Genomic DNA, 24,597 nt, shown 5'->3' with positions numbered 1-24,597 from the left:
TCGCGAGAACTCTGGATTACCAGGGTACTTATTCACAACCATATACATTATAACGTGCACATGAAATAAATTTATATAAAATTAAACCTTTTCAATTATTACCCTGGGTTACAGAAGCAAAGAGGAGAGCGCAGACGTGCAGCAGAGAAAATACCAGACACAGCAAGATCACTGTTTGTGATGCTCGAAATATAGGAAGAAAAATATAAATATTAAATTGCTTGGGGATTTATATGAATGCATCTCTGAAGGAAACTGACACTGGCATTTTCTTTTCCTCTGTATAAAGTCGTGTTTATAAGCGCAGTTGCTTTTTTACAGCAGTACACAAAGAAACGCTTCTTTTCCATGAGCGCCACCTGCTGTCAGAGAGTGAATATGCATTTTCATTCAGCCTGTCTGTTTTTGTTTTGATGCTGGTGTCTTATGTAACAATTTCACAAAACTAAAGTCAGACCATTCTGTATTTGCTCTAAGTCTTGAAATTACGCAATCTAATTTAAATAAAAAACAACGGCTCATGCTTTTTTCAAGGCCAGTTAGGACTGTTATAGAGCAACTTAACAACAAATACATTTACTTAAAGAAGAAGAAGAAGAAAAAAAAGGCAGCTGGTATCGGAATTGCCATGAAAAATCTATAGGTAGATCTAGCCTTTCATCAAGGCCGAGTTCAGGGATCTTGGGCTTGAAAGGGTTGGTGACCACTGCGTGAAGCAACACTTAGGCTACTGTATTTGCACCAGTGGTGGGCCGTCGGGGCCAGCAAGGCCTTCTCTGCTGGCCTAAACACTATCAGAATCACTGACTTGCACTTTAATATATTTTTTCCATGAATGAGTATTAAATTATTCCCAATAGTCCATTCTCTAAATTTCATAGCATTTCTCTTGGTTGCGCTGCTTCCAGTAGTGTATGTTTATGTTAGAGTTTTTATCCAATCATATTTCAGCCATCATGTGTTGCCAGGGTCAAAGAAATCTGCCTTGAGGCCTTCAGAATCGATAGTTGGAGACACCATCCGCTGCAGACTGTAGCGCGGTGATGTCACGTATTCACGTCACGTATGCACGTCACGTATGTGTTACCACGCATGCGCAAAGTCTGTTTATAATACACACGTGTGCACGCGCAGTTCATTTCAATCACTTCCGCTGATGGATTCGATGACAGTAAGTCAATAAGCATTATTTATGCTTTTAGACATTGATGCAGGGCTGCCAACTCTCACGCATTGAGCGTGAGACTCACGCAATTGACACTTTTCACACGCTCTCACGCCACACATCCATTTTCTCACGCACAGAAAAATTGCGGAGCAAAGAGGTACTTTTAATATTAAACTAATTCCCGGCTCTTAGATTCCGTCAATTTTATTACGAAATTCAGACAAAAATACGTTTGGCGCTTGTAAATGTGACGTGACAGATCGCTGAGCGCCTCAGTTCAAGTGCACGTGAACCGATCATCTGTTACTTTTTTATTTAAAGATGCAGTACAACTTACCGAAAGTATACATAATATCGACCAATTAGTGTTTTTCAACCACGGAAAGAGGTCAATATAACAGCAGGAGAACAATTATGTCACATAACGTTACATTTACCTCAGGAAAGCCATTTAATGACCATAGCATGTTAATTGAATAGAAAAAATAGCTAGAGTGGAGATTTTGCCGAGCACTATATTACATATTTATTATATTTTTACTTATGTCATTAAATAATTGTTATTATAACAAAAACTGCATTATATTTAATTTAATTAGTTATTTTTAACCTTTAATAATACCAGCAGATTGGGCCCTCTGTTTACAGCATTAGGTGAGGTTTATTCAAATAAACATGTATCCAAATTAGTCAATATTGAATCAAAATCGGAATCAAATCACAAGAATGGAATTGAAATCTTGAAATTTTTGTCAAGCAATAAAAACTCTATCCTACCAGTCATTGTACAATGTAAACATTGTAACATGTCATGTTGTCACTAAACTGCATAAAATTCTATTTAGTTACCAAATGTTTTTTATATACATATATATTTTATATATGTGTGTTTTCTTTGCTCCCCTGGCTCTAAAATGTATGTTGTATGTAAAATGTTTTGTTGTTTAAAGCAATTTAAAATATATATATATTTATGCTGTTTTAACAACTGTGCTTTTGTCTTAAGGCTTTTAATTGTAAGAGATGCCATAGAGCGCGTCATAAATGTTTTTTTTTAAAAAAAAAGTTATAACATGTTTTATGATAGGCCTATATGTTAGCATTCAAAATGACAGGGTTTCAGCGAATCTTAAAATGATATGTAAAAGTCTTAATTCGCCTTTAAACAAATTAAGGCTTGAAAGATGTCTTCAAATAGAGCAGAAAGACTTAAATTAATGAAGTCATGTAGTTGATTGTTGCATGCATTGCAAAATAAATGTTGTTCCTCAGTATCAGATCGTACTGTAAAAGTTACATTCCTGAATGTATTGTATGTACTCTAAGTTATGTTAAATAAATTTGTGGTAAAATGAATTAAAAAGTAATGGAGTTAAACATTGTATTTTGCTTTCACTGACATGCAAAATTTTCAGGGACGTTGTCAGCAAGCCCAAATTCAGAGAAGAGGCCCGCTTTGAATGGCTGGACAGTAAGTTCTTTAAATCTAAGTTGTGAGCACTGTAAAAGGTACTTGAGAAAGTCTGTCTTTCCATCCATCTATTTCTATCTGTCTGTCTGTCTGTCTGTGCAATCTATCCATCTATCTGTCTGTTCTTCCTATCTATCTATCTATCTATCTATCTATCTATCTATCTATCTATCTATCTATCTGTCTGTCTGTCTGTCTGTCTGTCTGTCTATCTATCTATCTATCTATCTATCTGACTGTCTATCTATCTATCTATCTATCTCTATCTGCCTATCTGTCATGTCTATCTGTCTGTCTGTGTCTGATAGACTGTATTGTCTTCAAAACTTTCAGCTTGAAAACTACTTTGAACTTCAAACTGAAATCCTTCAAACTTCAAGCTTTTAAAACTATTTCAAAATTTCAGACTGGACTTGACTTTCTTGACAAACTTTTTTTTAAAAAAGTTTATGTTGTTCATAAACAAAGTCTCTTAGGTACATTACAGACAAAGCCAATAACACTCAAACATATATTTGTCTAACATCTTCCTGTTATATGTTAGCCTGGATGCCAGCCGAACTTAGCCCCGCCCACACAATTTTTAGGTCGGGAAGTTCGGTCTGGACTCGACCCGTTGAGGAGCTATTATGCCCGAACAAAAATTGTTCGGACCAATCAAATTGTCAGGGCGGGCTTTATACGATGATGGACAGATGAGCAACGTAATCATCTACGTCACCAACGAGCGCTTGGGTTGAATTCGTTATGACTGCCGCTGGAGAATTGAGATTTCACGAGTTCACACTTACAAATAAGTCAGATAGAATAAATGCATATTTGGCGTGCTGTCCGAGGAGAGGCTCCGGGCTCGGTATTCGGCCCGAACCCAAAGTACTCCCCCCGTATTCCTGGCTGTGGAAGAACAAGCCGAGAGTGAGTGGAGGGATGCTGAAAACTGACAAGGAATGTTAGGTGAGTTGACAGAGTGAATAAATAGATTTATATTTAATGAATAGATCTCATGCTGATAGGGTAGACATGGTGTTTGATGACAAGTTGATTGGATTGATTATGTGAACGTGCTCCTGCTGATCTTTGTTTATGAAACATTATGTGTAGATTCCGCCATCACGTCTGTTATAGAAGATATCGACAGCGCATTCATTTTAAAAGAGGAACAGAGAACCGCGATCAAGGCATTTGTCGATTGGAAACATGACTGAAAACTTACTCCGTTACTCCGATTGGTTGTAGGTCTATCCAATCGAGTGCAGAGGCATTTTCCTTCCTGATTCGGTTGAAACACGCCCCATAATCACAGCTCAATGGAGCAGTATCAGACTCATATTCTGACTAGAATCGGAGTATGACGACGTCAGGCTAGTTATATGTATAAAATACTTAAAAAAAAGAAATTCCTTGTATGACTCTGTACTATGTTAATGCCTTTCTTCAAAATGATTCAATATTGTTTGTTCTGTATTTTATACAATTTAGGTGTTGTGAACTGGAGTGCAATTTCCAGACAATATAAGCAAGAGTTTCGGGTGCCCTGCTCGTTGACTCTGTGCTTGCACTGCACTGCACTGCAATATACAAGGACTGCCCACCTGGGTCTGTAGGAGACGGCAGAAGGGGAGTCCTGTGTGGATTTTATTCCGATAAGGAGGTTGAGGGCTGTTGCTCAGTTGATTGTTTTTTCAATGATGGAGGGGAATTTCAAGCTGAGTAGATTTGAAGCGTGTGTGTGTGTGTGTGTGTGTGTGTGTGTGCGCAGGAGGTAGGGAAGGAGGGAGAGACAGATTTCAACAATCACCAGTCAGAGACTGCTCCGAACTAAGATAAAACAACCAATATATTACTTTATTCTTATCATATTTCCCATAAGCTCAGGGACCTGTTCCAGGCTAAACATTCGGGGCCAAATCATTCGAGTCCCAGCGCCGTCCCTGGTTGATATATTATAACAAATACAGGATGCTCAGCATGTTTTGGTCAGACCTGAGAAGAGGCTCTAGTGTTTGTGGAGACACAACCCTGCTGTGAGAATCATTTGCTTCTGCTGCAGGAAACATCATTTCTGTGAGTATTGCTTCTTATAGTCTAATGGAGAATTATCAACAAGGACAGAAACCATGGAAGAAACCCATATAGGTTATGGTAAACAACAATTTAAGTATAAATTAGATAATAATAACTGTAATAATAACAATATAAAAAGCTTGTTGACAACCTTTAAGTTGGCTTGAAAAAGCCTAGCCAGAAAGTTTGAAGTAGTTTTAAAGTTTGAAGGTTTTCAGTTTGAAATAGTTTAAGTTTTAGTTTGTAGTTTTAAAATATAGATGAATAGATTTTGTTTAGAGATAGTTTAGAGTTTGATTTTATGAGTTTAGAGTTTGATTTTGAGTTTATGAATTAAAAGTTTATGAGTTGAGACTTTGAGTTTATGAGTTTACTAGTTTAGAGTTTGAGTTTTTGAGTGTTTGAGTTTATGAATTTAGAATTTAGAGTTTGAGTTTTTGAGTTTATGAGTGTTTGAGTTTATGAGTTTAGAGTTTGAGTTTAAATTAGTCTTAATGGCTTAGAAATAGTACATAGAATGGACGTTTAATTGAGCCTAACTGTGCGTTGACACCGCCGGCGAGGTCGGCGCGGCGCTTCTTGGACGGTGAGAGGCGTACCGACCACATTAGTTCCCAAGCAAAATAGAGGAGAGGTTGATGATGTGAATTTGATAAGAAGGCACGCAACACTATTTATAGGCTACATTTTTGCGCTAGAAAGCTTGTTTTTCAGCGGGAATGCAAATTAGATTAACACTTATCCATGAACACAAAAGTCACACTACAAAAATGGCTTTTTGTTAGCAAACATGTCACTATAATTGTTCAAATTTAAAAGATTCCATGAGGTTAACTATACCCTACTTGGTCAGTCTGCTCAAATAACGATCAACATGCTTGTTTGCTTTGAATAAAGTAAAAAAAAAGACCAAACATTCGATCTACATCAGAGCATCAGAGCGTCCACAAATCTTTCTACGGCGTGGTTGGCAGGGCGTGGTGGTGTGAACACACAGTAATGGGCTTCAGGGAGTTTAGATATGAATTTTTACAGTTGGAGTTTGTTGAAAGTCTGAACATTCCGTCAGTGTGAGTCTATGGGAGTTTTTCCCAGTTTTGATCATCGTTTTTCTTAGGAAAACTGTAAGTCGGAACAGTTAGAAAAGATATAGCCCCTTACGAAAAATAATTTTATTCAAGTGTCATATTATACTTCTTTTAAACTAAAAACAAGAAAGTTATTTTTTATATTTCTATACGTCTACTTTTTATAATTCTCAAGAAATATACTTTATGTACTTCTCAGAAATATACTTAAAATTGCACTTATGTATACTTGTACTGACAGAAAGGTCTAAGTATATTTAGCCTACTTGTCCCTATATTTTGATCGAGATATACTTTAAAGTATAAGTATTCTAAGTATACTTGGCATGAAGTTGTGTTTAATCTTTTGATTGAGAGTGGCCTATTAAATAATTGTTCACATAGTTTTACATACTGTCTTACATTGTTTGAAAATATTGATTTATAAAGAAAACAGAAATGTTCCTAATTCAAATCAAATCAAATCAAGTATATTTGTATAGCGCTTTTCACAATACAGATTGTATCAAAGCAGCTTCACAGTATTAAATTAAAATAAAATAATACAACAAAGTTTGTTTCTAGTGGAATTTATTGATTGATAGAATAAAATTAAATATCCCCAAAATATCCCCAACTGAGCAAGCCAAAGGCAACAGTGGCAAGGAATGGAAAAAACTCCATCAAGTGACCTAATGGTGTCCTAAAACTCCATCAGGTGACCTAATGGAGAAAAAAAAAAAAACCTTGGGAGAACCCAGGCTCAGTCGGGGGCCAGTTCTCCTATGGCATTTATGAACTAGAGGCCGGATTGTAGTTTGAACTGTGAGATTAACAATATTATATGAATGTGAATGCCTGGCTGAAAAGATGCGTCTTTAATCTAGTTTTAAACTGGGAGAGCGAGTCCGAGCAACGAACAGTATCAGGAAGACTATTCCAGAGTTTCGGAGCCAAATGTGAAAATGCTCTCCCTCCTTTGGTTGATCTGGATATCCTAGGTATGACCAAAAGCCTCGAATTTATTGATCTTAAAGAGCGCGATGGATTATAGGGCGATAGAAGATCCGTTAAATAGACTGGAGCTAAGCCTTTAGGGCTTTATAAGTCAGTAGCAATACCTTATAATCAGTGTTGTATAAAGTACTAGAAAGCAATACTTGAGTAAAAGTACAAGTATCATACTAGAAAAAGACTTTGGTAGAAGTGAAAGTTACCTTTTAGAATATTACTTAAGTAAAAGTCTTAAAGTATCTGATATATACTGTACTTAAGTATCAAAAGTAATTTTCTGATATTTAATGTACTTAAGTAATTGAAGTAAAAGTAAATTATTATTTTTTTTTTTTTAAAGCAAGCGGTTAGAACTTTGACTGTGAACTTTATTGTGGCTTTATTGTGGCTTTATTGTGGGGTGGGTGGGGGGGTTGTTGGGATGTAAAAAAATAATCTTGCATCACAATATGCAATATTGACTAATTTGGATAAATATTAGGTACACAAGATAGGCATTAATTTTTCTCAAGAAAAAAAATCTCACCTAATGCTGTAAACATACAGAGAGCCCTATCAGCTGGTAGTATTATTTAAGGTTAAAAATAATTCAAATTAAATATAATGCGTTTTTTGTCATAATAACAACTTTATTTAATGATATAAGTAAAAATATTTTTCTAGCCAACTAACCTGCTATACTATGGTCATCAAATGGCTTTCCTGAGGTAAATGTTATGTGACATAATTGTTCTCCAGCTGTTTTACTGACCCTTTCCGCGGTTGAAAAACACTGATTGATCGATATTTTGTATGATGAATATACATTTCGGTAAGTTGTACTGTTTCTTTTAACATTGTTCATTCGTGTTTATTAGCTAGTTGAGATGATCGGTTCACGTGCGCTTGGGATCTGTCACGTCATGTCACATTTACAAACGCCAAAACAGTATTTATTGTTCGAATTTCGTAATAAAATTTACAGAATCTGAGAGCTGAGATTTTTTTTATATCATAACTAACCTGCTCTGTCTAGTGTCCTCTTTGCTTCGCGATTTTTCTGTGCATGAGAAAATGGATGTGTGGCGTGAGAGCGTGTGAAAAGTGTTGCGTGTGTCTCACGGTGAATGCGTGAGAGTTGGCAGCTCTGGACGGTCGTCTACGATAACGGGAGGTACTCCAGTAGGTGCTCGTGCTTCCATGGCGGTTTCAGTTGTGCTCTATTTTTTACAGTCTGTGCTTCCTCCTCCTTTGGCATGGCAACAAACAACCATTACGCGGAAATAGAGCGCGCGCCGTGCGGAGCGTGCGTAATGCAATCTAGGAGCAGTGATTCGCCAAACATCCCTTATTGCAGTCGCACACATTTCTTCTGATTTTATTTTGTAGTAACGAGTAACGAAGATGCTTAGTGGAAAAATATCGGAGTAAAAGTATATATTTTATCTAGGAAATGTAGTGGAGTAAAAGTAAAAGTTGAAATAAATTTAAATAGCGAAGTAAAGTACAGATACGTGAAATTTCTACTTAAGTACAGTAACGAAGTATTTGTACTCCGTTACATTACAACACTGCTTATAATTAATACGGAACTTTATAGGTAGCCAATGTATGATGATAAAATCGGTGTTATATGATCATATTTTCTTGATCTAGTAAGAACTCTAGCAGCTGCATTTTGGACTAACTGTAGCTTGTTTATTGAGGATGCAGGACAACCGGCTAATAAAGCATTGCAGTAATCTAGTCTCGAGGTCATGAATGCATGAACTAACTTTTCTGCATCAGAAACTGATAGCATATTACGTAGCTTAGCAATGTTTCTAAGGTGGAAAAAGGCAGTTTTTGTAACATACGAAATATGATTTTCAAAAGACAGGTTACAATCGAGTATAACACCCAGGTATTTTACTGTAGAGGATAAAGTAACAGGACATCCTACGATGTCAAAGTTGTATTGTGAGAGGTTCTGTGGGCGGTTTTTTGAACCGATAAGTATTACCTCTGTCTTGTCTGGATTTAATAAAAGAAAATTACGCGTCATCCAATCTTTTATATCTTTAACACACTCAAGTAAAACTAGTATTGAGATACAGCCTTGGTCAGAAGCTAAGAGTAAATCATTTGTGATTTTAACGAGCGCAGTCTCAGTGCTATGATGCAGCCTGAATCCTGACTGAAACTTTTCATAGATATCATTTTCTTGCAAGAAAGAGCCCAGTTGAGCGGACACAACTTTTTCTAGTATTTTAGACATAAAAGGTAGATTTAAAATGGGTCTATAATTTGCTAGATTATTATGATCTAATTGTGGTTTCTTAATGAGAGGTTTTATAACTGCCAGTTTAAATGTTCTTGGAACATGACCTAAAGATACAGATGAGTTAATAATATTGAGGAGAGGCTCTTCCACTATAGGTAACACTTCCTTCAGTAGTACACAAATTCTGAGTATCTGAATTTTTGAGTAGGCTAGTCCACTGGTAGTGTACTTAGTAATTTACTTTGAAATTTCAGGCTATCAGTGTTTTCACTGTTATGCGGTAGGGGGGCGCTATTACGCATCTTCTGAAAGAGAACAGAATCTCCGGATCAAAACACAGAAGAAGATGATGAAACAAGTGATAGAAGATTGTTCACACAAATGTAGAATAATGTTATCATCAACATTAAACAGCATATAAATCAAAACTGCCTAATGTTACCGAATGAAATGTCAACCCAGGACGAGCTAAAGGACTGTGAAGCTTCGAGGGTGTTGATGGACTCGATCTACTGCATCTATTTCGATCATCGTTCTGATCCCATCCGGACGAAGTCTTTGACTAAAATGCAATCAAAAACACCAGAAGCTCAACTTGATCTGCAATGAGTGCTGAGCGCTTTTTGTTGACAATGTTTCCAGCTGATGAAAACACGCTCGCACACGCTCTGCCATGTGTGGTCAAGTATGTCTTTCGCTGTGTACTACTGCAGTGGTTCTCAACTCCAGTCCTCGGGACCCACTGCTCTGCACATTTTGTATGTCTCCCTTATTTAACACACCTGAATCAGATCATCAGCTCGTTAACCCTCTGGGCTTCTTCGCCCGAAAACGGGCGAAAACTTGAACGTTTCGAATTGTTTAATTTTTTTGCTTTATCGGATGGGGGTGAAACTTGGTGACTTTTGTTTTATTACCTATATGAACACACAAACAAATCAAGGAGATGATTCTGATATGTTAAAGGGTCGTAAAAAAAAAAAGTCACACTTAGCTTCCTCCCGCCCGAAAACGGGCGACATAGGAAATGAATGGGAAATACGAAAAAATAGGAAAACTCAGAGAAACTTTTGGTGGTACAAGCTACAGATCAGCCACTGTGCAGAAAAAAAGTGTACAGCAATGAAGGGGTGACACTCTAGAACATCAAGAGTGCAAATAAGACACCCTCCCCCCCACACACACACATCCACACACACAAACACACACACACACACACACACACAGAGAAATGAACTGGTAAGACTGAAACAGCCAATTTTGCCCCAAACTATATAAAAATTATATAATCATAATAACTCCAAAACTTTAGCAAGGAGAGTCAAAAGGTAGGTATCGTTTGAAAGAACTCTTTTTAAATTTTTTGAAAATATAAATTACATTACATTTGGACATTGTCCTGCCAAGAAACAGTGGATAAAAGACAATATATATATATAATTTTTATAATGATTTTGCATATCTTTCTTATTTGTCATGGAATATCTCAGGAAGGAAATAAGGTAGGAGGAAAATTCTTTTTTAGTAAAGTCACCCTACATGTTAGCTGCATCTGGATAAAAAAATAATAATTTTTTGATAAAGGAATCAAAAGTTACAGCATTTTGAAAAGAGACAGCCTTTTTGTACAGTCTTTGACACCCCCTCATGGGCAATATTTTCTCCATGAAGAATATCTTGTCATAAAAGCAATAGATTATGTTAATTTTGGGCTCATTTTAATTGTAATAATATGCTGTAAAAAACGAAGTGCCATTTTCAATTATCTGAGAATGTTTCATGAGCTGTATGATGTTTTTGACACATTGCAGTACATTATTTTATAGATTATGAAAAAAAGGAAATTCTATTTATCAGCAAATAACTCAGCAATACTTAAGAGTTTTTCAAAGTGGATACATTCACTGTAAAGTTCAGACTCTAAGCTTTCAAATGACATCAACTTTGTGTTAATCAAGGCAAGATTTTTAAAAAAATATGGTTAAGAATATTTTTGCAGCTAGGTGGCGCCTGCTGGCGGTACACTTGGTAATTATATGCATTAAAAAGCTGAGATCCTAAGCTTTAAAATGATATATAATTTGTGTTGTTCCATTCAGTGGTTGCTTAGTAATAAAAAATTCTTTCCGAATGGGAATAAATCAAATAAATAAATAAAAAAGCTATAGGCCGCCTATAGGCGGTTATAGGACATGACACAAATTAATACATTTTGAAGCCACTAGATGGCGCTCTTCTCACTTGAAAAATTTGCCTGCACTCTATTTTGATGTGAAATGTTGCATTTATTGAAAAATAAAATAAAATAAATAAAATAAAAATATAGATATTAATTCTAATTAGAGGTGGGCGATATATCGTTTAAACGATAATATCCAAATTGTTGTCTGGACGATATGCAAAATTGGGATATCGAATATTTCATAATTTGTACAATCCGACCCCCCAAACATGAAAAGAGCTGAAAGAAGTTAAAGAGAAATCAAATAACGCACACTATAACCTTCTAAACAATTATATGTAGCGATTTTTAATACTGTAGGGCAGTACTATTCCCGGAAGCACCCTCCGAGTGGCCCAGCCCATGGTCCCGTGTCGTCAAAAACGCACATTCATAAGTAAATTCGAAATAGTGCGCGCAGAAGCACATGCGCAAACCGTTTTGTAAAATGATTTAAGAATCAGCAATCAGAGGAGGACACGCTGAAAACTGTAATGCTGTTCTCTTCCTTCATAACTCGTACTGAGAAGGTTTGAGCTGCAGAGGAATTTGTGACAGTTTCACCTGTTCAACCACATCAAAGTTTCGTAATTAGTAAGTCCGTGCTTTTTCTCTTTTTGTTCTGTGCTGAAGGGCCGCTGTGCCTTGGTGAAACGGTGTTTGTACGTGAAGAGCTCTTTTCCAAAACGCCATAAACCTAAAAAGCTGCCTCAAAGAACCAGCAAAAGTAATGATTATGAATATGTAAAATATTGCAATAAGATATTTTAATTGTTTATTAATTTCTGTGTCGGCTGCAAAGATGAAGTCGACGATAGGCTATTGACTCGCGATCTTCGCAGTAGGCTAGTGAACGCACCGGAGAAATGCACATTTATTATAGTTTTATTTTGTTTTGGATGGTTTTGTTTAGAACCAGCTTTCTGTAAATATATTTAACATTTTTTAGGCCTGTGAGGCGAGTAGGCTACGGTTCTGTTCATGATGATATAATCTCCAGTTCAAGCACTTTTGTTGTGCTAGCCTATACTTTTTATGTATGAAATCCAGGTAATTGGTTAATGAAAAAATTATTAAAATTAAGACACAATTAATACAAAACGAAATTCGTTTTAAAGAAAGGCTTTGTGCTTTCTGTTTTGAGGTCTCTGTGAAAGTTTGAAAGTCTTATAGTGCCGCTTTCAGAGCGCTCGCGTCCACAATGGAGAACTGTCACATGTTTTTTCCTCATTAATGCAAACATGAAAAATAAAAGACAAAAGACTTTTTTAAAAAGACAAACCATCCATTTTTGGGAAAAATGATGGATTTATAGCGTTTTGGGGAAACATGGATGGATTTATAGCGTTTTAAAAATATATTTTTTTTTTACTTTGAATTTATCATCAACAATATTGTTGTTTGATTTAATAATCACTGTTGCCTAGTTCCGTTTTTTTATTTATTTTTTTGTACGTGGAAAAAGTAGGGGCTACCTCAAATTATTTTTAGTTAGCTCCTTTATTGTTTTTTTTTTCTTTCTATAGCCTACAATAATAGGTCAAATGCAGCAAGTCAAAATACCAACTGGACCTTCTTTGCCAGTTTGCACAAGTTTCTTTGAAGGATGGCAAAAATATCTTCTGAATATCGTTATCGAGATATTGGAAAAACATATCGAGATATTCATTTTGGTCAATATCTCCCACCCCTAATTCTAATGGAAAAAATAGCTCATAAAAATTATATAATTAATGCAAAGTATCATAAAATAAATAATATTCAGAAAACATTATAGAACAAAAATATATTTGATTGGTTATCCTGGGAAAAAGAAAAGTCAAATTTTAAGGCTTCGCCCGTTTTCGGATTGTTTTAATTTGGACTCTGTGCTTGTGTTTTGAGACAGTGACCATAGACCTGCATTATATGACTGACAGACAAGAACGGTTTGACCTAAAAATATCAAAATTGAAACTACTGCGGAAACAAAGACACCTACATCTTGGATGCCCTTGAGGTAAGCTAAAACATATCAAAAATTAATTTCAAAGTGAACTATCCCTTTAAAATAATGATGGTAACAATAATTACACATGATATTTTTGATAAAATAGCATGTTGTTAGCATGAATTAGCATGTTTCTAACATGAATTAGCATGTTGCTAGCATAAATTAGCATGTCTTATCACATTGATAACATGAATTAGCATAATGCTAGCATGTTTTGGCATGTAAAAAATGTTATGTGCTACTTAAAATAATTATGGTAACAATATTACACATGGTATTTTTGAGTAGTTAAGGCTTGATTTCTTTCATGGAATCTACCTGAAGAAATCATGTAAAATCCCCTAAATTATTTAGTCTATGATTTATTTTTATTTTTATATTTTTAGTGAAATATGCTTTTTTTATTTTAAGTTGACTCTCAAAATTGTGTGAATTCAAGTGAATGGAAATGATCTGTTTATATTTGATTTTGAGTTATATAATTAAAAGACTGTATGCTTCTAGCACAGCACATAAACAAACTTGTTACTGCACTACCATTATAGCAAAGTTATTGCTCAATGAACAAAACAACATGCTTAAGAGCGTAAATATATGCAGTTATTCACAACCTAACCATAATCCCTACTCTTCTGCACAATAGTAACGATCAAAACTTGAACATAATACAAACTCTTTCAAATGTCAAACATAACTGAACATTAAACATTAACAGATGTTTCCCTTTACTCAAAAACACATAAAATAACACTTAATTTCAATATTTACTCTCCATTTCCAGGCATGTGCAAAGCATGCTGGGAACTAATAATGGTGTCTATAAATAAAACGGCATAATTGAACTAATTCTCTTAAAACAAATAGGTTGCCTTTTTTCCTTAATTTTATCAGCTTAATTGGTTCCTCAAATCAAGCCTCAAAACTGTATGTTTCCTTTAACAAATTGGAAGATGTATCTCTTGGTTTTATTAGTGACATGTTTTCAATATTTTCTATACAACACTAAACCACAATTTTCTTATCAAAATATACACAATATTTTAATGAAAAGGACAAGACTCTTGATTAATTTTTCTTACAGTGTAAGCCAGTTGCTAGACTTTGCTAGTGAGAGATATTTGAGGAATAAAGCTACTAATTTCCCCAGTTCAACAGACAAGGCTTAAGCTAGTCCCAGACTAAAATGCAAGTTTGAGCTGTTTAAACTGAAAGCAACTTGCACTGACATATCTTTATGTTTATAAAATGTCTACTTAATGTCATAAATGACACCTTGTCCCAAGATGTGTTTGATCAATTTTGACAAATTCCAATGTTTCTCTATGGCGCTGAAAGTCCTGATACTGACCAAGGCCTGATACTGACTTACCGTATTTTCCAGACTATAAGTCGCTCCGGAGTATAAGTCGCATCAGTCAAAAAAGAGGAATAAAACATATATAAGTCACACTGGACTTTAAGTCACATTTATTTAGAAAATTATTTCACAAAATCCAAGACCAAGAACAGACATTTAATCTGGAAAGGCAAGTTATTCAACTACACAATAGCACACAGAACAACAGGCTGAATGTCAAACGTGAGGGGGACCTCGTCATCCATGTTGATAATATGATCCGGTGACACATTGTGCTCAGTTATCTGCTTTTCAACGAACTCATGGACACTGACGACCTTGGCTTGGAAGTTTGCTGGCAGTTTCTGACACAGCGTTGTCCGTGCTCAGATAGAGAGGCGGTTGCATTGCATGAAGCGGTAACACCAAGAAGGCCCATCTGCAAAGTCATTTATATTCATCTCCTTGGCAACTACCAGGGCGTGGAGACGTAACTGCACCGTTAACAAGCCTTTCCCCGGCAGGCGTTGTTCAAGCACCCATCTGTGGACTCGTTCCTCCAGCTCTGGCCTAGAGTTCTCAACGGGTCGGGTCGGCCCGACAAACCCGACGGGACCCGCGGGTTCGGGCCGGGTTCTGGTCGAAAATATAATCAAATGACTCGGGTCGGACCTCGGGCTTAATCTTTTCCGCTAAGTGAAAAAAAAAAAAAATCATTTATTAATCATCGCTGCTGTTCACCGTAAAGAAAGTCTGGCTGCTGCGTGCAACGTGCATTATGGAGAGGGGCGGGGGCAGACCTGACGCCGCTGCGTGCATGCCTTTAGCCTGGAGAGAAGAAGATGGAGTTGGCGAAAAGTAAACTTGTCGCAGGTGAATTCACCGTCGCTACTACAGCCTATTTAGATATTTTAAAGTTTATTGTTTCAGTTGTTTGTATTGTTTGTATTATGAAAAGGCGTGAACTTTAAAGGTTGGTTTGAATTCCCGTCTGCTGGTCATGATAATACGCGTATGAGAAAAAAAAAAATCCGACGCGCGTCGGGCCGCGGGCCGGGTTCGGGCAGATAATTATGTTGATGTGTCGGGTTAGATCGGGTCCGGGCTTTAAAAGCCACGGGCCGGGTCGGGTCGGGTTGTAATTTTCAGGCCCGTTGAGAACTCTACTCTGGCCATCTTGCTTTCAGCCCGTGATTAGCTTTCTTTGTTTTCTTCATTACAGTTAGAGAAACCTCTGCTTTTCACCAGTCCCTCACAAGTTTCTCACTCACTCCAAACTTTCTTTCTGCTGCTCGATTACCGTTTTCGGCTGCATATTTTACTACCTGCAGTTTGTAATCTGCAGAATAGGATTTTCTTTTGGGGGGCATTTTGTTTGTGTTCAGTCTTTCTCAGTTGTCTTTAAGTTAATGTTTCAGTTAACAGTTTTTCAGTTTTCGGTACATTTTTTCAGGGGTATAGGCTACAGGAGCAGCATAGAGCGCCCTCTCATGGCTGTAGACGGCAATGTTTTCTCTTGGTTCATGTCAGTCAGTATGAATTAATTTTGATATATAAGTCACACCTGACTATAAGTCGCAGGACCAGCCAAACTATGAAAAAAAGTGTGACTTATAGTCCGGAAAACACGGTAATCTAAGCCCTGTCTGTGAAACCAAGCCTAAAAGGGTTATTGTATAAAAGTTTTGACCCCCTCAATGAAAGTCTTTTTTATCAAGCCAACATAATTCTGAGAAAAGGTCTAAAATAATTTTGATTTGATTTGAGTTGGTATCTCAAGCAGTGTAATTCATACATTCATACATGTGGCTGAAGTGCACGGTGATACTGTTACTGATACCTCTTTATTCTTTCTGTTTATAGGGCTAGAATTTTACAATGGCTAACAATACATCTTCAAACAGCAATTCAATTCCTCTCAACGACATAACAACACCAAAACCATTATTCAAACAGGAGGCAAAAGTTAATAATGAGCAGGTGACGTACAGAATTCCAGCTCTCATCTATATCAGTGCCAAACAAACCTACCTTGCCTTCGCTGAAAAGCGGAAAACTCCTGACGACATTGATGCAGAAGTGCTTGTGATGAGAAGAGGATTGTGGAAGAATGGCGAGGAAGTTGAGGTACCAGACACGTTTAACCAAAATCGTAAAATATTTTTCATAGACAATTTTCTTCACAACTGAACTATTTCATAGATTCTTTTCACATGATGTCACGTTTTTATTTCAGTGGGACAGTGGTCATCGTGAGCTCAATTCAGGGCTTCTACTAAACCACCGCAGCATGAATCCATGTCCGGTCTATGAGAAAGATTCTGATACGCTCTTCCTGTTTTTTATTTGTATTCCCATTGGTGTCTCTGAAGATGATCAAAAAAAAGCAAGACAGAACCAGACACAACTTTGTTACATAACCAGTAAGGACACTGGCAGAAGCTGGAGTGATGTTACGAACTTGAAAGATGTGATCAGTGAAAAGGAGAAAAACTGGGCCACCTTTGCTGTTGGACCAGGACATGGTGTTCAAATGGAGAACGGGAGACTGATTATCCCAGCATATGCGTATTATTTTGATTCCAAGTGTTGTTCATCATGTTGTTCATCATGTTGTTCATCATGTTGTTCATCATGTTCTTCCCTCGAATCACGTGCATTTGCATTCTACAGTGATGATAAAGGAATCACTTGGCATGTAGGAGAACAAATGGAAGGTGAGTCTGGTGAGTGTCAGATGGCTGAGATCAAAGACGACACACTGTACTGCAATGCTCAAAGTACATCCGGCCACAGAGTCGAGGCTCTAAGCAAGGATCATGGACAAACTTTTAATAAGCCTACATATGCACAGCTGACAGAGACTGGTGATGGTTGCCAAGGCAGTGTGCTGAAAATTATTTCCTCTGATAAGAAACCATGGCTGCTCTATTCTCATCCATTTTGTAAATGCAAGAGAAAGGATCTCGAAATCTATGTGAATAAATCACCGTTGAATCCCATCATGCAATGGGAACCCATGCAGTGGATCAACGAAGGTCCAAGTGGATACTCGGATCTGGCAGATTGTGAGGATCAAAAGTACTTTGCCTGTCTCTTTGAATGTGGTCAGAACAGTGAAGTTGAAAAGATAGCCTTCAAGCTTTCCGATATCAACAAAACTACGGATTTACCAAGTTCATGTTGCATAAATTGTTGTGTTTTATTGTGATTTTTTTTTTTTTTTTTTGCTAGAGTTAATTTGTTTATTAACCCTTTAACTGTCACCGTCCCGTATACGGGACACCTAAGTTTACTTCACTATATTACAATTAAATCCTAATTTAATCATGACAAACTATATATCGTTGGAAAGGTCTAAGACTCCTTAATAGATATTTCAGCACTGTTTTTTGTTACAATTTATGCAGGAACAGTAATAGATTAATTTATGACAAGAGCGCACCTCAAAAAATCTACATCATAACAGGCGTTTCTGGCGTTTGTCACAAAAAGTCGACGCACACACTTTTAATAATTGAAACTTTGGTTTTCATGCTAAAAGTTCATAATAAAACATTTAATCTAGTATTTGTCAATAAAAAAAATTTATATAAAATAATATCCTCTAAAAAGTATAATATACATATTATCCTCTAAAATATAATATTATCTTTTTTATTGCCTTTTTTATTACATCACATATTTTAGTAGTTATCATTTTGTGCAGAAAATGTCTGAATGTTTAAAAATTAAGTTGTAAATACATCAGTTTCTTAATTCAAATAGCAAATTATATTATAACCAAACAAATATGCTTTTGTTATTTTAAGTGTATGCCAATAATTCTGAAATATTCCATTTTAAACCCTATATATTCCATTCACCTGAATTTTTCAGTATGTAAACAGTAAACATATTTTCATTAGTTTAGCTATATTCTTTGGTAATTTCATAACATTACATAAACATAAAATAATTACATTCTCTGAATGATTAAATACTTATTTGGAAAATAAATGGAATCTAATTAAACAGAATAGACTCTTACACCGTGTCAAAATCCATTAGGGCCGGTTCACACAGAACGCGTTTTTGCATTTAAAGATTGCAGTTTTAGGCCCTATTTTAACGATCTAAGCACATGGTCTAAAGCACAGGGCGCAAGTGCAGTCTGAATCCACTATTGCGTGGCGAATGGTCCAAAAGGGTTGTCCCTGTTCTTCTAATGAGTAATGGCGGTGTTTTGAGTGTAACGGGCAATAAACCAATCAGAGTCTCATCTCCCATTCCCTTTAAAAGCCAGTTGCCCTCGCGCCATGGCGGATTCGCTATTTACATGACGGAATTTGCAAACGGAAAGACTGAACGCTTCTCCAGAGAAGAAACGAATCTGCTCGTGTGTGAAGAAGCAGAACATCTACGGGACAAGCCGGATTCCAGCATATTTTTATGTACTTGTGTGCTGCTGCTGTGTGTCGAATAATAAGCAGAGTCTATAGGCGCACATTATTAACACGCTCTGTAAATAAAATTGACTTTAGACCAGGTTTCAGTTGGTCAATGGCTCAGTCTATTTCAGTTTCCTCAAAATAGCAACGCTCCAACAATGCGCCAGAACACACCTCATTTTCAGACCAGCAGCCCATGGGCGCACAGATGGGCACAAATGCATCTGCTATTTATACAAGGTGATGCAGGATGTGAAAATGATAACTGCGTCGGGCTGAAACTAGCAAAACACAGTTTCGTCGTGCTTGGCGCTGCATTGCGCCGGGTGTATGATAGGGCCCATGGTGTACAGAAAAAGGAAAATTTTTTATCATATAATCAATCATATCTTCTTTTGTTCATCATCATATAATCAGACATATTTGCATTAATGTTTCCTTTGATGATTTTGCTTCTCAAATACATATATATCAATGATGTATCTATATTTTTGACTTATCCTAACCTTTTGTTCTGAATATGTTCTGCAGACGTGGGCAAGTTTCCACTGATTCATGCAACAAGTTGTTTTCCTTCAACCCTTGTATGGTGTTCGGGTCTGTAGGACCTGTTTTCATTTTTTATCAAAAGAAAAATGATACGATTAATTATTTTTTCAACCTCAGACTCATTGGCCTTGGCTCATTTTCTGTGAAGAACATATATCAGAACACATTTTCAATGACCACACGCTGTATACCCCCCCCCCCCCCCCCCCCCCCCACACACACACATTTATATTACACACAGGATGTGTGGGTCCACTGGACCCGGGGCTAATAAAAGTGTGGAAATTTTAGGTCATGTTTACCTTTACTCTGTCCTCCTCCTCTCAGGGCCTGCTGTTATTGTGTGTGTGTGTGCGTGTGTGTGTGTGTGCGTGCGTGAGAGTGTGCGTGCGTGCATGTGAGAGAGAGATTGCGTGTAAGTGTGAGAGAGTGAGTGCAAAAGTGAGTTTTGTTTCCACCCCTGCCGTTCCTGCACAAGGTTGCAATTCTTAAATGTGGTCTAACAAAGCTAAAGAGGAAATATTAACCATAAAGGCTGTTTATATTGCTTGTAATTGGGATGAAGTAAACATATGTTGAGTATTTTAACATAAATTGTTTGATTACCGTATGTCAAATTAAAACCCCCAAAATACAGCGGGTCCACCAGACCCACAGACACTGGCTGAATAACAAAAATATGAACACCACACAAGGGTTAAAGGGTCATGAAACCCTAAACCAAATTTTCCACATCAAAGGCTGTGTTTTTTTTTTTTGAACAGATATAACCGCAAATATGCCTTGAGTCCCTTTTTGTTTTCATTTTAAAAAAGCATAAATATTATACTTTGTGCACAATGTAACAGACTTTAAAGCTTTGGCATTGTTGGAAGAAGAGATAGTACCCAAATAACATTTCTGGTCTTTGCAAAAAATAACAAAAAGAGGTTTGACAGACAAAAATTTACACTTGTGCACAAAAAATGTATACACAGATTTATAAGATTTATAAGAAAGTACTTGTCTTTTAGATTCTTGTCAGAGTTATAAAATCCAAATAAGACATCCTTGAACACCAAAGAAAAAAATTATTAATAAAGAAGCAAGTACAAACAGACAAAATTTCTTCCGAAAAGAACACAATCCTAAAAAAGGTGAGGTACAGACTCGTCTTCCACTCCACAGAAGAAGCAAAGGGGATCCAACTCAGGAAACATTTTTTTTTATATAAAGATTGACTGGGTAAAATCGATGTAACAACTTGAATGATACCTCTTTAACCTTATTAGTGATTAAATATTTGTTGGATAGAGACCACACTTTCTTCCAAGGAATATCATTAAAACAATTACTCCAATATAATATTACAGAAGGGACAGTGATAATATCATTCTGAAAATGTTGTCTAATCTTGAGAAACCAAATGAATATTATTATTAAACCAATCTGAAAAGAAAAGTGTTTTATTTTTATATCGAATATCATGGTTATTCCTAATAAAATACCTGTGGGGACTAAAATTATGTTTGTAAATCAGTGCCAGGCCAAAAGGACCTGCTTATGGAAATTTGACAATTTGACGGGTAATTTAGAGATATTATAATTACATACTAACAGAAAGGGGAGACCACCAACTTTAGAAAAATAGCATTCCATATTGAATCAGAATCATTCAAGAACTGCCTCAACCAATTGATTTTAAACGTATTGTTTAAAGAAGCAAAATCAAGAAAGTTAAAACCGCCATGTTCAAAGCTATTTATGACAACAGATTTTTTGATGTAAAGTCTCTTGTGTTTCCATAAAAAATCAAAAAGCATTCTATCAACCTCTACACAAATTGTCTTGTCCACATGCAGAGAAAGAGCAGGGTGGGTCAATCTAGAAACACCCTCCGCTTTCCTTGTAAAGACAAGTCTCTTTGGAGCCAGGATTTTTTTTCTTCGCTTTAGTAATTACTGGATTAAAGTTTAAATTCCTTCTCGCATTGACATCTTTACAAACTGTAACACCCAAATAATTCACTTGAGACTTAACAGGAATATTGTGCAGCAATGGAGCAGAATAACACTTTAAGGGAAGAAGTTCACATTTATCTAAATTCAGAGAAAGACCAGAAGCTTTTGAGAACACTTTGATAAGATCAAGAGCAATAGGATCTGCAAGTCGTTTTTTAAAAAAGAGTGTGGTATCATCAGTTGAGTGGCCATCAAGAACAAATAAGGCAATACCGGGCAACCTTGTCGAACCCCGGTTAAAGATATGAGTAGAAGTTTGTACAAAATGTGCCGATTTCCTTAGGATCAGAAATAACCTTACCATTTAAATTTAACCCTTTCACGCATAGTGGTCACTACAGTGGACAGCTATTAAAAAAGCATTTTCTTGAATTTGCACGGGTTTTTATGGCAAAGTTGCACATCAATCTCTTCATTGGACCCTGGTGCATCATCCTATAAATTGCAACCAAGTGGCAAGCCTTTGTGTTTCGATTTTTTCCCCCTCCAAACCAAGATGGCCAAGGGTCAGTCAGACATACCAAGTTGCTCCAGAATATCCACCCCTTCCTTCTATCCTAGGAGACTCTTGTAGGTAAAAAAAATATTGCAGCATCAAGCAATATCTAATGAGTCATATCACAGTAAAATTTTCCAAGTTTTGATTTTAGATTGAGAGAAAACTCTGATTAATCACATGTCCACTGTAGTGGACTTCATGCATCAATTGCTATATTTCAGCTACAATTCATAATTATAATGTGAATATTGTTTTTGAAATTTAAAACTTAAAAACTTAATATGCATTGACTTTTTCTACTGTAAATAAATGTATTTGTATTATTAGAATGTAATTTTCATTGACATCGAACAAAGTCATGTGATTACATAATATATGACACTTTTAATGCATTACTTTACTTGTTAGATCAAAAAGTAATTGATTTTATAATGCATGTTATTGTAATCTGTTTTTTTACTAATAACATCAAAAAGAAATCTGATTACGTAATGCATATTACTTGTAATGCGTTTCCTTTCTCATAACATCAAAAAGTAATCTGATTATGTAATGTGCGTTATTGTAATGCGTTTTTTTACTCATAACATCAAAAAGTAATCTGATTACGTAATGCATGTTACTTGTAATGCGTTTCTTTACTCGTTACATCAAAAAGTAATCTGATTAGGTAATGCACATTACTTGTAGTTAATTACTTGTTAGATCAAAAAGTAATCTGATTAGGTAATGCATGTTACTTGTAACACATTACTTTACTTGTAACATCAAAAAAGTAATCTGAATGGGTTATGCATGTTACTTGTAATGCGTTACCCCCAACACTGATCATTTCAGATGAGATTGAAAAAACGTATCGCTAGGTTTTCTCAGAGGAGGGCTATGATAGAAATGTGCATGTCCATCTTGAACATAATCAGAATTATCAGCTAATAAGGGTAAATATCCATACTCTGGTGCACTGGAGGGAGCATCTGAGTGGTTTCCACAGTTGTACCTCGACAGGCTGTAGAAAATTCTGATGGAATCACGTCCTCATGTTCTGATATCATAGATACGCGAAGTGCAACTTGTATGAAGTTGTATGAAGCCTTTGCAATATTTCGCATTTATATTTTTTGTATATATTTTATAGTTTTCACATGATTTGATATAATTGTATTGATTAGTTTGTTAAATTCACATACTTTATCTGTTTGATTATTGTCTTATATTTAATACAGTATATCTTCAGTTTAAACCATAACAGCATGCTGTCCACTCATGTGGACATCTGAAGATCTCTTTGATTTGTGAAATTTGTAAAAAAATAAAAATAAAAATTCCCCTCCTTGCGGGCCTTTTCAACAGCCGGCCACAGCAACTTCCTCCTTTCTCGGTCAAAAACAGTGAGATCCTCAGTAAAACGAAGACCGTTCGCCCGCAGAAACTCTGACGATTTCGCCGCTCTCCACACACCATCTCTCATCACACGTGAGGAAAACTCAATAAAGGAGAACTTTTATTTACATCCTGTTTTCGTTCGAAGTCCACAGTAGTCGATTGTCAAGTTCACGCGCGTGATCATAGGTAACTAAACCTATGCGCGTGAACTCGACAATCGATTACTGTGGACTTCGAACGAAAACAGGATGTAAATACAGGTATGTGCGCTGGCTGAAATAACTGAAATATGAATTTTTATTCATATCTTTCACATCTACTGCAGTCAGATTCACCCGTGTTCACTCTGAAGGAATCACTCACATTGGCTGTGCACTTGTAATGACACATCAAGGATGTTAAGAGGCTAAAAGCAGGTTTAAAACTTGCCCCATTGAAGTCAACAGGGTGCAAATTTTAAAAAGAGGATAACACTGTGTAGGCAACACCGATTTTTGTCGTTGTTCTCTGTACTGACAGCACTCCAAATTTACAAAAAAATGAGCTCAATGTTAAAGTTGACCGGAGTTCTCCTATAATGATCGCGCTCGGCCTTGAGGTATTTGGAAGCCTCTTCCCAATGCGGGGGACAAAGTCAATCTTATCTGGAAGAGTTTTGCTCTCCTCTGGAAAGATGGCCGCACAAATGCAGATAGATTCGGTTCTGGCATTTTCATTTTCCTTTTCAGGTACTCCATGCAAATGCAGGTTCCAGCGGCGAGAGTACCTCTCCAAGTCTGCAATTCTTATTTCGTAGAGCTCAATCTTCCTTTCTTCAGTATTTAGTCTAGCTTCGACGTGTCTGACTTTCCCTTTAATATCATTCAACTCGGCACATACAAAGTCCACCGTCTTTTTTAGCCCTTCAATTTTAAGAGCGTTGTCACCCACCATTTTCTCCAGGGCATCCGAGCGTTTATTTATCAGCTGTGAGAGAGTGGAAATCACAGCGTTGTCTTCTGCTTCTCAATGGGAGATGAATATCTGTGGAAGCTCCCATCGGACACACGTGAAGCACGCGACATCTCTTTTTCTTTCCCTTTGTCTGCAGCAGATTTCATCTTTAAGTTATCGAGGGGCAGTATGAAGTATTTATTTAAACAAATACACATAACAGGATT

General features: G+C 36.4%; 1 protein-coding gene across 2 annotated transcripts; it reads left to right on the top strand.

The window, feature by feature from the left end:
• The first annotated feature begins 13,170 nt into the window (after positions 1–13,170).
• LOC311095492 (sialidase-3-like) lies at positions 13,171–18,176 on the top strand. Of its 2 annotated transcripts, none has more exons than XM_084134027.1 (3): positions 13,171–13,246; positions 16,440–16,703; positions 16,813–17,825. In XM_084134027.1, exons 2-3 carry the CDS (start codon positions 16,455–16,457, stop codon positions 17,785–17,787), a joined length of 1,224 nt encoding a protein of 407 aa, XP_083990153.1. In that variant the 5' UTR covers positions 13,171–13,246; positions 16,440–16,454; the 3' UTR covers positions 17,788–17,825. The 2 variants fall into 2 exon arrangements, with proteins under 2 accessions (XP_083990153.1, XP_083990152.1); XM_084134026.1 differs by lacking the exon at positions 13,171–13,246 and adding an exon at positions 15,152–15,449 and having other exon boundaries at positions 16,813–18,176.
• The last annotated feature ends 6,421 nt before the right edge of the window (positions 18,177–24,597 follow it).

Source organism: Abramis brama, assembly GCF_963993115.1.
Source record: "Abramis brama genome assembly, chromosome: 13".
Lineage (NCBI taxonomy): Eukaryota > Metazoa > Chordata > Actinopteri > Cypriniformes > Leuciscidae > Abramis > Abramis brama.
The sequence above is the reverse complement of the archived record's forward strand: the minus strand, read 5'-3'. Positions and strand labels throughout refer to the sequence as shown.

Excerpts from the sequence above, each read along its gene's own strand:
- LOC311095492 (XM_084134026.1), top strand. The coding sequence starts at position 16,455 with ATGGCTAACAATACATCTTCAAACAGCAATTCAATTCCTCTCAACGAC. Across the intron at positions 16,704-16,812 it reads AGAATGGCGAGGAAGTTGAG|TGGGACAGTGGTCATCGTGA; the intron begins GTACCAGACACG and ends TTTTTATTTCAG.